Source organism: Bombus huntii, chromosome 12 (assembly GCF_024542735.1).
Source record: "Bombus huntii isolate Logan2020A chromosome 12, iyBomHunt1.1, whole genome shotgun sequence".
NCBI lineage: Eukaryota > Metazoa > Arthropoda > Insecta > Hymenoptera > Apidae > Bombus > Bombus huntii.
The window spans coordinates 8,908,804-8,922,020 of record NC_066249.1 but is presented as its reverse complement, the minus strand read 5'-3'; the positions used below and the strand labels follow the sequence as shown (position 1 = coordinate 8,922,020).

The 13,217-nt window shown below is 44.8% G+C and overlaps 1 protein-coding gene and 1 long non-coding RNA gene across 6 annotated transcripts in view; one reads left to right on the top strand and one right to left on the bottom strand.

Moving 5' to 3' along the window:
• LOC126871601 (paired box pox-neuro protein) overlaps window positions 1–13,217 on the bottom strand; it is a 39,926-nt gene that overhangs the window by 7,854 nt on the left and 18,855 nt on the right. For both annotated transcript variants that reach the window (XM_050630581.1, XM_050630580.1), the window contains one exon: window positions 7,001–7,221. In XM_050630581.1, the coding sequence (XP_050486538.1) occupies window positions 7,001–7,221 (221 nt within the window). The remainder of the gene's footprint in view (window positions 1–7,000; window positions 7,222–13,217) is intronic.
• LOC126871616 (uncharacterized) overlaps window positions 1–13,217 on the top strand; it is a 32,532-nt gene that overhangs the window by 9,179 nt on the left and 10,136 nt on the right. Inside the window, exon 3 of one of the 4 annotated variants that reach the window (XR_007691692.1) lies at window positions 11,868–12,514. The exons of the other annotated variants lie outside the window; for them this stretch is intronic. This is a non-coding gene — a long non-coding RNA (uncharacterized LOC126871616). Of the gene's footprint in view, window positions 1–11,867; window positions 12,515–13,217 lie in introns of those variants that run through there. 4 annotated transcript variants of the gene reach the window in all.

The window sequence follows — 13,217 nt, the reverse complement described above, 5'->3', positions numbered from 1 at the left end:
CGTCGCACTACACCGCACCGTACCACACCGCGTCACAAAGGAAATTGGTCGCATGGACATCTGGCGCTAAACGTTAGATAACGTAAACTATCGAACAGGTTGACCAACTCGGTAATTACTGTCCGAAGGGCTGTCCTCTGTCGCTTTTGGTATACGGGGTTGCTCCAATTGTCGTTGGCGATAAGACGCGCGTGGAGATGGCTTAATAACGTCCTTTCTTCTTTCTTTTTTTTTTTCGGCGGACGAACCAGGTATCCGGGCATTTTTTTGGCCGATCGTCGCCAGTTCTCGGCGATCGTTTCGATATCAACGTTCCTCCGTTTCCTTTTCGTCGGACGGTTGCGCGATATATTGGGCCGAAGGGTACGCGTTTGTCGTTGAGGTTGCTGGTTAAAGGTGGTTAGAGGATTATTCAGGTTTACTTCGATTTAGCTTTTAACTGGCGCGACTTTTTAACGTCGTATCAGCCGTCGATAGAAGAATGTCTCGAACGTAGGAAGATCGAACCAACGAACTCGCAGAACGGATTAACCGTTTTCCAATGCCTCTTTTTATACTCAAAATCGTTCGTTTAAAGTTTTCGATCGTCGAACGTTAACGACTATTTACTCGAACCGGTATATCAGTTGGTATTTAAGTTAGACCGCAGGTTGCGAATTTTTCGCCATTAATTCTCTAATCAATTTGCTACGATACGATCGGCAAGAAAGTTATCGATCGACAAGCCGCGTTAATTAGCACGTTGATCCGTAAACGGAACGAGCTCCGATGTGCGCGATCGCTGGCTGTTTATTCTGGTCGTCGCACAACGTTTAACCGGCTGTTACTAAATCATGCATCGAGAAATAAATACCCATCCGTCAGAAAGCTCAGGCGCGACTCGTCACCGTGTTCGCGCGAGATCTTAATTACCAGATAAATGGAAACGCTTGCGACGGAGGAACGGGAATCGTCCTGGGGAAAACGAGCGTTCGCATGCGACAATATTTATGACGTATTCTTCGAGAGAAGTCTGACGAATGTATCGAACGATCTCGCGGAATTAACCGTGCAGAAGGGCCGTTATTACAGGACGCGCGCGTTCAAGGAAAAACAAGCATTCGATACCGAAATACCTCTCTCTCGCGACTTTGCGATCGCGATTATTAGAATCAGCGATGAAAGTTTCTTGTAAAATTGGATCGTTAATCGAGAATAAACGTGGAATACGTACAGCGTATACAGATATTTATCGTTAAGCGTTAAAACACGTAAGCCGATTTCCAGCAATCGCGCGCGAACCTTATTAAAATCTACGAATTAACGAGAAACTAACGGCTAAGAAAAAAGAATGCTTTGATTTATTTGTTTAAATATAATTAAAAAATGATTCTCAGTAGGTAACGATAGGATCATTTTTAACGCTCGTTATCGACATCGATAACGTTTAAGACGATCGTTCATGACGCTGTATAGTAATTCTCCTACGTAGATTTCCACATTGGTCTCGAAATTGACCGACGCTTTGCCTTATCGAACAACTAGCTTCGACGATTCGATAAAGGGAACGCGAGAGAACGACTCGAGTAGAAGAGGAGAAAATTTTCGGCGTAAACTCCTTCACCGCGAAACGTGTAATTTCTTAAAATCATTACGCACCGTTCGATCGATCTCGATTCTTTGCAAATACTACATTCGGCAATTTTCATTATACACCCAGGTAATAGCATACACGCGGGCAACGAATAGAGTACGGGGGACGTGTCTCGTACGCGTTGGCGAATTAATTCCGTTCGATGCGTATCTTCGGCAGAAAACGCGGTAATTCCAGGAAGGAGTCGTACGGTTTTCCTGCCTCGAACGAACGGGTAATCAAAAAATTTCGTGAATCGGCGCACCTGTGGCCGCGACGCCGAGCCGTTGTGTAAACAGCGAAAACGAAAAAAAAAAGAGAAGAGGAAAGAGAAAAGAAGGAAGAAAGAAGCAGAGAGAGAGAGAGAGAGAGAGAGAGAGAGAGAGGAGTCGATCAAAAGAGGGGAACCGTATGATCGCGGGTACGATTTTCTTCGCGTTCCACTTTATTATCGGGAAGGTTTCGACGGGGCGTACATTTTTCATGAGACGATTTCCTCTGCCGTGATGCGACGCCATTATCTGACGCCGTATCGCGCCGCTTCCAGCACGTATGTACATACACGGACTCGAGAGATAACGAGCAACCAGGACGAAAGTAGCTTTACACGGTTCGGAAACCGCGCACAGCACACGGTGGAACACGTGTAGATCGAGCGGATAGTTGGACAATTAATTCGCAAATTAACCGGTCGATTGGAAAATAATCGGGCCTGGCTAACGACCGTGACGGATTTCCTGGAACGCGCCGCGACCACCACCGGTCGTGTCGGTGAATACAATCAAGATACCGGCTTGGTTCGAGCGTAATTTCCCTTGTAATTTGTAATTTGCGAATAAAAATACCGCCGCTTTTATCGATGACGAGTTTCGCTGCGCCTATCTATTCTACGTCTGTGTGTTATAGTTTAGCGTTCGCGCGCTTCCGAGTTGTTCCGTTGGCAATTTATTAAAGATCTGGCCTTTTTATCGTTCACAGTTTGATCGGAGATTCCAGCTTTATAATATTTTACGAGTACGCCAGCCTCTGCGTATTTATCGCCTGTACAGTCACAGCCAGTATAATATATCAATATATATAGTAAGCAAAAGGTAAAGATCGTAGGAAATTCGATAAATTTCTATAGTTTTTCAGAGTATTTGTACGATTTAATCGTTAAAGTATGCTCATTGATATCTGTGAGAGATAAAACAAAGTTAACGAAGTAAATAAAAGCAGAAACATCTAATTACGTTATCTCTCTTAACTGTCTGTTTCTTAATGTTCTTGTTACAAGTTCTCCTAATTCTACCGATATCGTTTTTTTTTAACTCAAATTGTCGATTCTCCCAATTTTTCATATAAAATTAAAGTATCGAGAACAACGCATCTGTAAATCGTCTTATCGCGATCCAAAATACAAATACAAAAATCCTTACGCGGTTAAGGTTCATTTACGTTTCGCTGGAAGCTTGAGGCGAGTCACGTCCGACGTATCGTCGACTCGAACTCCTTTCGCCGCGTGAGATTTGATCTATCGGGCTGATTCTCTTCGAGACACGACGCGTTTGAAAGACGGTGGCCTGCCGTTCCATCGATGGTCGACACTTACTTTCCGTTACTTGGCAAAAATTTTCCGCCGAGTTATAACGGACGTTCGGCGAAAGCAACGTTAAAAGCGCGGCTTTCGGAAGACGGCAATCGGATTAAAGCTACCGTGTAATTAAGAGTCCTTTGGCTCGAATTCATTACACACGATTACCGGTATTTCGTCCTTCTTCGACTCGCAAGCAGAAACGTCGGGTTAATCGAGAGCTAAAATGCACGATGTGTATACTTATCAAGATGTACCGAACATCTCCAAATATCCCTAATAACGGTTAAATAATGCTGCAACGACGGTTCGGAGGTTTTAATCGCCGCATTCAACGCCTCGTTTCTGCGGAATTTAATTACAAGCGATAAGGAATACGCAAACGAGACAGTCTCGCCTCGAATAAACGTAGATAATACGGTTGATCTTAAAAACATAAAACCCGGGAAAAAAAAAGAAGAAGTCAATAGGAAAAAATATATCGTGCAAATATGTTCTGCAAAGACCTAATAACGCGAAAAATCCACTAAAATCAAAATCAAAGGTACATTGGAACAGTTTTCCGAGGAATCACGTCCGAGCTTTAAGACGATGCAGCTAATCTCAAAGTTAAACGACGAATGACAACTATGGTATCAGAAACGAAGCGCTTTACCGAAAACCATAAGAACTTCCCACGGGTCTTTAATAAATACACGAAGAAGAAAAATCACAGGTCCGAGAGGAACGTTCGTTCTCTTGGAACTTTCTAGGAAAACGTCGCTTTTACGAGCGTTGAAATCACCGCACGTCGATACTTTCCCCTTTGCGCTAAAACTATCAAAGCGCGATACGATAAATCTCTCTTAAGCGATAGACATTTTCGCAGAAATCTTCGTAAATCGAATAACGGCGGCGTTTCTGGAAATTTGAGCGACTATTTTTTTAAAATACATAGATGAAATTACGCGTCTATCCTCTCGCCATATTTTTCATCCTAATCGTCTCGATCGTACGATATATGATATAATCTCGTATCTCGGTCGTTAGCAGCTCCGCGGTATAGACCGAAAACTCGTATCCGCGCGAAAATAGCAAAGACTTGCCTTCTTCGTTACCCTGGAGGAAAATCGCTTCTCTGGAAAGTCAGGGTCGCGATGGAAACTGCAGAAACGCGATATCCGGCGGCTCGACTATTTTGGCATCGCCTGGTACCAAAACGAACACGCCACGATAATGGCCGTTGATGACGATCGTTTACATGCGCTCGTAATCGTCCTCGAGCACAGTCAGAATTTAAATATGCTCTTCGAGTTTCCACGCGAGAGAGCGTGGCGAAGAAGAAGGAGAAGACGAAGAGGAAGGAGAAGGAAAACGCGGCTGGAGAGAGGAACGCGGATCGCAATTGAGCGCCGGGAGGTCGATGCACGCCAGGCACCGGTCGTTATTAAAATAAATTCATTAAGCCGAAACGGGGATCGCGCGAGTTCCCGCACGGGCGCGTCGTAAGAAATTCACTGTGTTGGTAGTGTGCAATTATATTGTCATTAGTGACGTCACGCGCGTAATACAACGCGGCTTCCTCTTATTCCGTCATTTTTTTCTTTTTCTTCTTTTTTCGTTATTTTTCCTTTTTCTCTCTTCTCTCGCGGATGCTCCGTGGCAGGCTCCGTGGCAGGCTCCGTGGCAGGCTCCGTGGCGTTCGCACAGGGTACCATCGCATCGCGCGGGATTCATCTGGACGGAGATAATCCAAAGCACCACCCCTCGGCCCTTGATTATCGAACCCGTGTAACGTACTACGAGATATCGCGTGGTCGGTACTGTTGCCACGTCGGAACTCGTTAACTCGTAATTTCCTTCGGGACGCCATTTCCAGATCTAAAGCCTCGTTCAGATCGGTAGTTCGAGTCGCATCGAATTTAACATCGAGCAATTTAACTTGAAAAGTTTCGGTTTACGCGAGTCGAGTTACTTCGATTAAACGAGTTTTTGTTGTTAAAAATACGTTGAAAATATACGACATTATCGCTCGCAACAATTTCCAGTCGATCCTATTTCCTAAAAATAGTCCGATACAGTTTCAGATCTGTCGAGAATAATCGACGCGATCGAAATCCGAAGAATTAAAAATACGTCGTGTATTTTCCGATTTCGATAAAAGTCGCGTTAACTTCGGCGAAAGCAATCGCGCCGATGTTCGTTAATTACAACGACGATCCGCTGAAAAGTCGTACGTACGCCCGACCAAACGAAATCTCGATCTTAATCCCTTCGTTTTTACATCGGCCGGATCCTATCGCCTGCGATCTGTCTATCGATCGTTTCAGCCATCCGAAGCTCGTTAGCGAAAAAAATTCAATGAAAGGTGTTTAATATCGTAAATCGAATAGTCCGCCGGCGGCGTCGTAAACAGAGAATTTGAATTTCAAATCGGACACGCATTAAGAAGCGCGTGGAGCACGGGGACGTGGTGGAATCGTTGGCGAACGCCCCTGCGGAATTCATCTTTCGCGCGTAAAAACGAGCCTTAAAGGGTCGCTAAGTGCGTCTAATTCGACTCGTTTTCCGTCGGAACGATCGGCTTTACGATCGTCCCGTGATTCCCTCGGCCATCGTTTCCTCGCCTCTCCGCCCTCCTCGTTTCTCTCGCTCGCTGCTCCAAAGATTCGAAACAACGTGCCGATAATTCGGCGCGCGACACCGTGATCGCGGCGCGAGCGCAAGAAAACCGACCGTGCAAAGCCATGAAATTATGCAAATGCACGCGGCTGCAAGGTGTTTGGATAATTGCGCGCGCTGTCGGCTCCGCGCAGCCCTTACTTAAAATCACATCAGCGCCGTGCTGCCGGCCGACGACTTTTGCGCCCGCGTCTCGCCTCCTCTCATCAGTGTCACCGCCCCATAACGCACACACATCCTTCCCTCGCGTTTATTACGCTTTTTGTCCTGTAGGTAACTTCTTCTCCTTTCTGTTTATCCGCCCTTCTTACTCTTTCTATTAAGTCGCCGCTGAACCTTCCAGCTACTACGGTACAGTCCTTTACGGATTCGATTTTTCAGCCGTTCGCACTCGGAAATTTTAACAATTTTAACAATTTTAACAATTTCGACAATTTTAACCGGCAGGCTCTTATAAATAAGAGCGGGCCTTTCCACAGAGGTAGGTCGATCGGAGGTACGCGCGATGGTTTATGGCCACGTTGTTTTCCAGTTAAAGCGTAATTGTCGGTAATTATTTGTACCGGCTCCGCGTTATGCCGCAGTTTACGACGCGGGCATAATTTACGCGAGTATTTAAACGGGAAATCGATGGGGATATCGGTTAATTCCGGTGCAAGATCGCAGGGCGAAAGCGGCGACGTTATCGGAATCTATCGAAAACGCGTAAGCTAAAAGAACATATATACAATACCGTATGATTTAAGGATCGATTAAAAACTTAACACCTTGTACTTACGCCACGTTTCCTACTATACCTGTATTACGCTTCGCAACGCGTACGTATATTTTGCTAAACATTAACGAGATATTTGCGAAAGAATCGTTGCTCGATCGATCGAAGCAGCGATCGATCGCGAGATTTCGTAGTTTCGGGCGTAAGCTTTATGTCGCGTAGTTTGCTAATAACGTTGCGTCGTAACGATTACATAAATTAGTAATAAATTAACAAAATTAAGGCGTTGCAACGCGATCGCGTTCCATCGCGTTCGTCATCGAGGAAACGCACGAAGCAACGCGACGATAAATAACAAACACGAAGCCTTTCCACGTCTTTGCGTTACTTTGCATCTCTTTGTAACTTGAAACGGTTCCAAGATCGTTGAAACGCTTACTTTCGTTTTGCTTCCTCCGATGCTTCCTGGTCGAATGCTGCCCGTTTCGTAGAATCTCGTGAGAATCTTCGAGACGCATCCATGAGACACAAGGAGTTGCCGTGAGATATCGCAAGGTCTGACGCCGACCAAAGCGAGCTGTACGATTCTTTGTCGAACGCAGTCGGGCAATGGCCTCCCGTTAACAAACACACCACCCAATTGATTAACTCCTGCTTGACCTGCAACAGCAAACAATAAACCGTTTCCATTTAGATCGCAAGTCCAAGTCCAAGTCCAAGTTTCTATCGTTCGTTCGTTCGTGCCTGGCCGTCGTTTCCATCCAAACTTTCTTATACACCGTATTATTCGAATATCCATCTATTTTCCGTAGCTTTTGTTCGTTAATTTTATTTGTTCGTTTGTTCGCTAAATATTTTCTTTCCTCGATCCCCGTGTAACTTCGATAAGCCACGATAACGCTCGTAGAAACAACACGGCAATCGTCTTGTTAATTGAAACTGCTACTCGTCGTCGCGTACGATACGCGCTGCACGCATACACGGTTAAACAAACGCAGAAAATGAGCGTGCGCGTTTTTGCATCGCCATTGCGAGAAAAAGCGTCATTATCCAGGCGATAATCGCGAGGAAAACGTTGCTTGAGCGAACCGAAGCGTCTACCCTTGGGTTAACGAAATTAAATCATTAGCCGTCGGTGGAAGGAAAAGATCGAAGGCATCGCCAAGGCACAGCTGCTGCTGTGTCTCTTTTGTATCTCACGTAAAATGCACAATAATAGAAGGACGATAATCCGCTAATAATTAGTGCGGTTCAGGGTGGAGCACTAGGCAGATGCATTTTTTCCGAACCTCTAATAATACAGTTGGGAACGCTACGCAGCCAACTATGTACTTAATTGGCTCTAAAATTTTGTTCGCTGTAGCGTCGGTTCGTTCTATAGTTCGTTCGATAGTAGACGTCGAAATCCAGACTACGAGTCTACGATTTCGAACAAGCTTGCCGTTCGAAACGCGAAAATACGACACGCAAAATGAGTTTGATCGATTAAACGAATGATTTAACTTCGATGTTGTTATCGTCGATATCGTTCGATAAATTAATCGTTTTCTTCGCGATCGTTTTGATATTTTTTTTTTTTTTCATTACCGAATCCGAGATACAAGTTATCTTCTCGTTTCGTTCGTATCGCGCGAAACTCTGCGCAGAGTTCAAGACCGAATTTTAAAAACGCCAAAGCTCGGTTAATTCGGAAAAGACGACTTTCCTCTTTCCTCTGTCGGCGAGTTCCGAGGGATTCTCGAAAGACGGAAACGAAGGGAAGAAAGAATCGTCATTTTGACGTTCTTACGGGAACGTCCAAAGGGAAAGAGGACGTATAATTATCCGCAGTTCCATCAACGGACGTCGGACGCGGGCAGGAAACAGGGAAAGGAACGGCGACACTCGTCGAAATCGTTTTCCGCTAATTTTCAAACGTCGCCCTCCCTGTCGATCCTCTCCGATTGCCGTCTTTACCAATTTTTCACGCGCTCCACGCCAAACGAAATTACTCGGATTACCGTTCCTCGATGTTTGCTAACTCGTCGAGTCGTTGCTTCGTAAAAGGGACGCTTTTGCGCTGTTCTCTCCCATACCGCGGTAACCAGCTCGATCCCCGTGAAGATAATCCGCGTTCTCGATTTTTGATACCGTCGATACGCCTGTAAGGTCGCGCAATCGTTCCTCTTCTACCGTAGTTGCGCGTACTTTAATCGCTACAAGGTAGTTTTCCCTGCAACGTAGCGACGCTGAATTTACGGTGGATGCGTCGTTGCGTTACGCGATACTTCGATGTTCACCGATGTTGATCGACGAGGATAACGCATTGTTACGTAAGTAGATTGAATATTTATGGCGATTAGCAGAGAAGATTATTACGAGGAGGAAATTGCTTAAATCCTGCGGACCTGTTACATGGTTTGCGAGCATCGACTGTAAGCAGTCTGTGCTTTTTACGTTTATCTATCTGCATATTCTATATACATATGTATCTATATTCTTATCTATACTTGTTCGATGGATTGGTAGGTTTTTACGATAACGATTTTGCAAGACGAAGACGATTACGATCGTAATAAAATCCTGTTACGTAAGCATTATATCAGCGCATTCACGGTGAAACGATACGAATCAAAGCCTTGAAGAATTATTATTAGACCTATTATCTATTTGGAAATCCTTTTTTAATTCTAACTATCCACCGTGTCTTTAGATTTCTGCTTTGACAAATTATCAGTATTCGTATTACGTTCCTTTTTTTGTGGTTATTTAGCGGTTCGTGGCTGTTATTTAGTCGTTACTTAGGAAATATCACAAGTCGGGATTATCATAGAGATTGACAAATACGTTGTAAGCAGAAACGCGCAAGGTCTGACAGAAGTGCGCTTAGTGGTTCGAATCATTAAGCTCAATAGCATTATTCTATCGCATCGCCTCTATTCCCTTTCGTATCGTAAAACTAAGGCAAGCTATCCGCGAAACGCGCAGCAAATCTATCGACGTTTAAAAGTTAATCTGCTTCGTTGGTATAAACGCGCCTAATTTCCTCTACGCGTGTCCAACGCGAATTAACCCCGTAACCGTTCGATTAATTTGCAGAACGCATCTGCCGTAGAAAATATGACGAAATAAGATGTTACATTGGAATTGCGTCATTTAAAACGGGAAGCGAAGCGATTACTAATAACCGTTCGCAACAAGCGAACGGTCCTTGATGACTTTTAATAACGTCAGCGATCCGGTCAAGAATCGACGGATTCCGACCAGGCTTTCAAAGTTATTTAATCGTGGTCGATTTTCGATATCCTTTCGAGTCTCTTACGCTTTTATAGGCCACTTTGCTCTTCGTCGATGGACAGAAGTGAGAAACGAGGCGGTTCGTACGATCGATAAAATCGTCGCCCGCGTTCCGAGATCAAAAGAGGCAGAGCAGGAGGCTCGTCCGAATCGGCCGAGAAATTATCATAATTCGTTTCACGGCCGAAATTTTGATGGAGGATCGTTTCTCAGATTCCACGGTCACGCAGCTGCTTAAATTAACGATATCCGGATAATAAAATCGACCTTTTCGCATACGCGCTTCCACCGCTCGTACTTTCGTCTTTAACGCAGACGCCACTTTTCGGTAGAGACGATTTAAATCATTTGAATATAGCGTGTATAGTTTGAGTTCTTAAATGTCGGATATTTTAAGATGCGAGAATGCTAATTCTCGCATAAATTCGATCCTTACGTCGTCTCTGGAAGAATAATCGCGAGGGCAAGAAACAGGTAAAACGTATCGCACAAGTCGAGAACGCGAGAAAAGTCAACTTTGACAAAATCGACGTATCAAATATCTGGATTGAAAGATACGTTACGAAGAACGAATACCAAGAGCGAAAGCATTTTCACTTCCGTGTCTCGTTGTCTTCGTTTCTAAGTTAAAGATAAATTTCTTAAGTTAAAATTTAAATTTCTTAAGTTAAGCAGCCCTTCGTGTTATTCGTACTCGTACGATATCCCGACGAAATTTATATAGACAGATTTATATAGATTCCCCAATTTCGAATTCCAAGTTCCAAGTTGCCTAAAAACTCTTCGAGGTTCTAGCTTCAGCCACTCGACTTTCGATATTTTTCATCGTTTTACCAAGAAACCGACGGAATCGAGCAAACGACGAAGTCGTGACGACTAAATTACCGCCGAGGATCGTAAAACGGTAACACCCGGAAATAAAAACGTCGATCGATCACCAATTTTATATCGACGCGTTGAAAATCGTACGAGGACGGACGGCACGAAGCCGACACGCGTTTAACCACGCGCGGAATAAAATTTGAGTTACGCCGCCTCCGGACGTTCCCTGCTCTCTTTGAAACGGCCGAACGAGGGAAAGGGTCCGAACAGCTTCGAGATATTAAACCCGCCATAAATCAGCGGTGGCTTACCGACCGCGAGAACACCCTAATTCCCCGATCATTTTCGGTAGCCGACAATTACTTAACGGCATAATTATTGCCAGAAAATGAAATCTCACGCAGATTTCTGCGATCTACCCTCCGACGAACCGACGTCGCTGTACATCGATGTAAATGGCAGTCCGTTGTAAACGAGTTTCGTCTTTACTCGAATCGAATAATATGCCATCCGAAGCGGATAACAAGCGTCGAGATAAATTCAGCGTAATAGGCGAAATTCGCACAATAAGCGCTTTCGATAAGATTCAAAAATCGCCGAATCGATGCCAGTAAAATCGAAAGATTCGATAAAACGTGGAAACCGGCGAGTTCTTGATATATTTTTTTGAAATCGTGAAAATTCTCGCACTCGGAGCATCGATACGAGATATCCTTTACAGTTAGGTAAATTACGGGTTGGGCCACTCGCCCGTCGAGCGATTCAGTTCGGTGATTACGAAGAGGGAAAATGGATACGAAAGAGATGCTGCGAAGAGAACGTCGCAAAAACATGGTAATAAAAGGGACACGCGAGACGTAAGAGCTCACGGATGGAGGATGATTTAAGGAGGCCTTTTTAACAGCGGCGACAAACTTTTCGCCACGTTATTACGATGGAATTACATTAAAAAGGGGAGAAATTCTCGCGTGTCGATCCCTCGTTATTCATCGACGATATCCGACACCGGTGCAACGATTTATTCGGCGTTATCGGCAATTATTATTTCACCTCCTCCAAAATCCTGTCGCATGCGTCCCTTCCCCTCTTTCTTTCGCCTTGTTCGCTCTTTCTCGCGCTCTCTTTCGCCGTTTCCCCTCTTTCTTATTCTCCGCTCCGCCTTAATTTTGGCGCTACATGGTAAAAAAGAGTGTCGCTTCCTGTTCCAGGCTTCGCAGATCAGGCCGAAATTACTCCGAGGCCAGAACAGCGACAGACCAACACGACCGCCGGCCAAATTATTATTACGGCAAAAACCGAGCAGGAAGTTGCCTTCTTATCTTTTGTAAAAATCTCGGGGCGAAACGCGAAACGCGAAATTGCGCGAATAAATGTCGGATTCCCCGCTGGTCTCTTGTCTCCGCGGCGATGGCGCGAACGTGCAAAGTTATCGAGCATGAAGATCGTCCGACGGAGGTTCGCCCGATCCAAGAAAAAAGGGCGTAACATTCAATATTCGAACGGTCGTGCCACTTTTTTCCGTCCGGCGATCTTTTTCTTTTTTCTTTTTTTTTTTTTTTTGTACAGGGAGAAACGAGTCCCGTCGAGTGATTGTTTTAGATACTTGTTTTTTAATCTCTTGATTTACGACCTTCCTTCTAAGTAGCTACTTAAGAGGCTGTTATAATTAATCGTCGCTGTAATATATACGACGATCGGACTGCGAATAAGACATATAAAATATCCACGGTTCCTACTTCGTCTTTTGCATCGAGCATTGTAACTCGATGGAAAATCATTTTCCGCGTAGATTTCGTTCTCTTAATCGTACCGTCGGAAGTGTGAATTTGCGTAAAACTTCGCCGTCAATGGGGAACGATCGAACGTATAATCGGTAACTTGCGACGCAAAAAGCTGAAAAAGTTCGATGAACCGACTAAAGAGAAGCTTTTCTCGGAAGATCGCGGGAAACCGATCTATCGCGTTTCGTTAGAAAATGAAGAAAAAGGAGAAAACTCGCGAGCTCGAACCAAGTTCGATCATGCTGAATCGCTGTACGTATAAGTTTAATTGCCGCGTCTAGCGGTCGAGGAGGAAAATCTCGGGCACGGGATCGAAGACGGTTGATAAGACCGGGGAAAGAAGGAAGCGGGACTAATCGTAAGAGAGAAAGGAGGAGGAAGAAGAAGATGATCGAGATAAAAAGAGATATGCGAAACAGCGTGTCGATGCATACCGACGCGTAACACCGTGTAGGCCATAAACTAGCGGGGGTAGAAAGATATTTATGCGACGGCTGGCGAGCATAGAAGAGCGAAGAAGGATTATATCTTCGGATACGTAATAACGGTTAGCTTAGAATTAGCGAACTAATGCGGGCAAGCGCGTCGATCGGTATCGCGTTTGCCATTTAGGCCCTAACCAAACTATACACCTGCCCTACCTGTAATCACGATCCATCTACGCTAACAGATTTTTTCTCTCCTTCTTTCTCCATCTTTCCCTCTTCTTCGCGCACGAGGGACACGCGATGCGATGATCTCTCTTTTTCGCTCTGCAGTCGATCCTAAATCGCATGT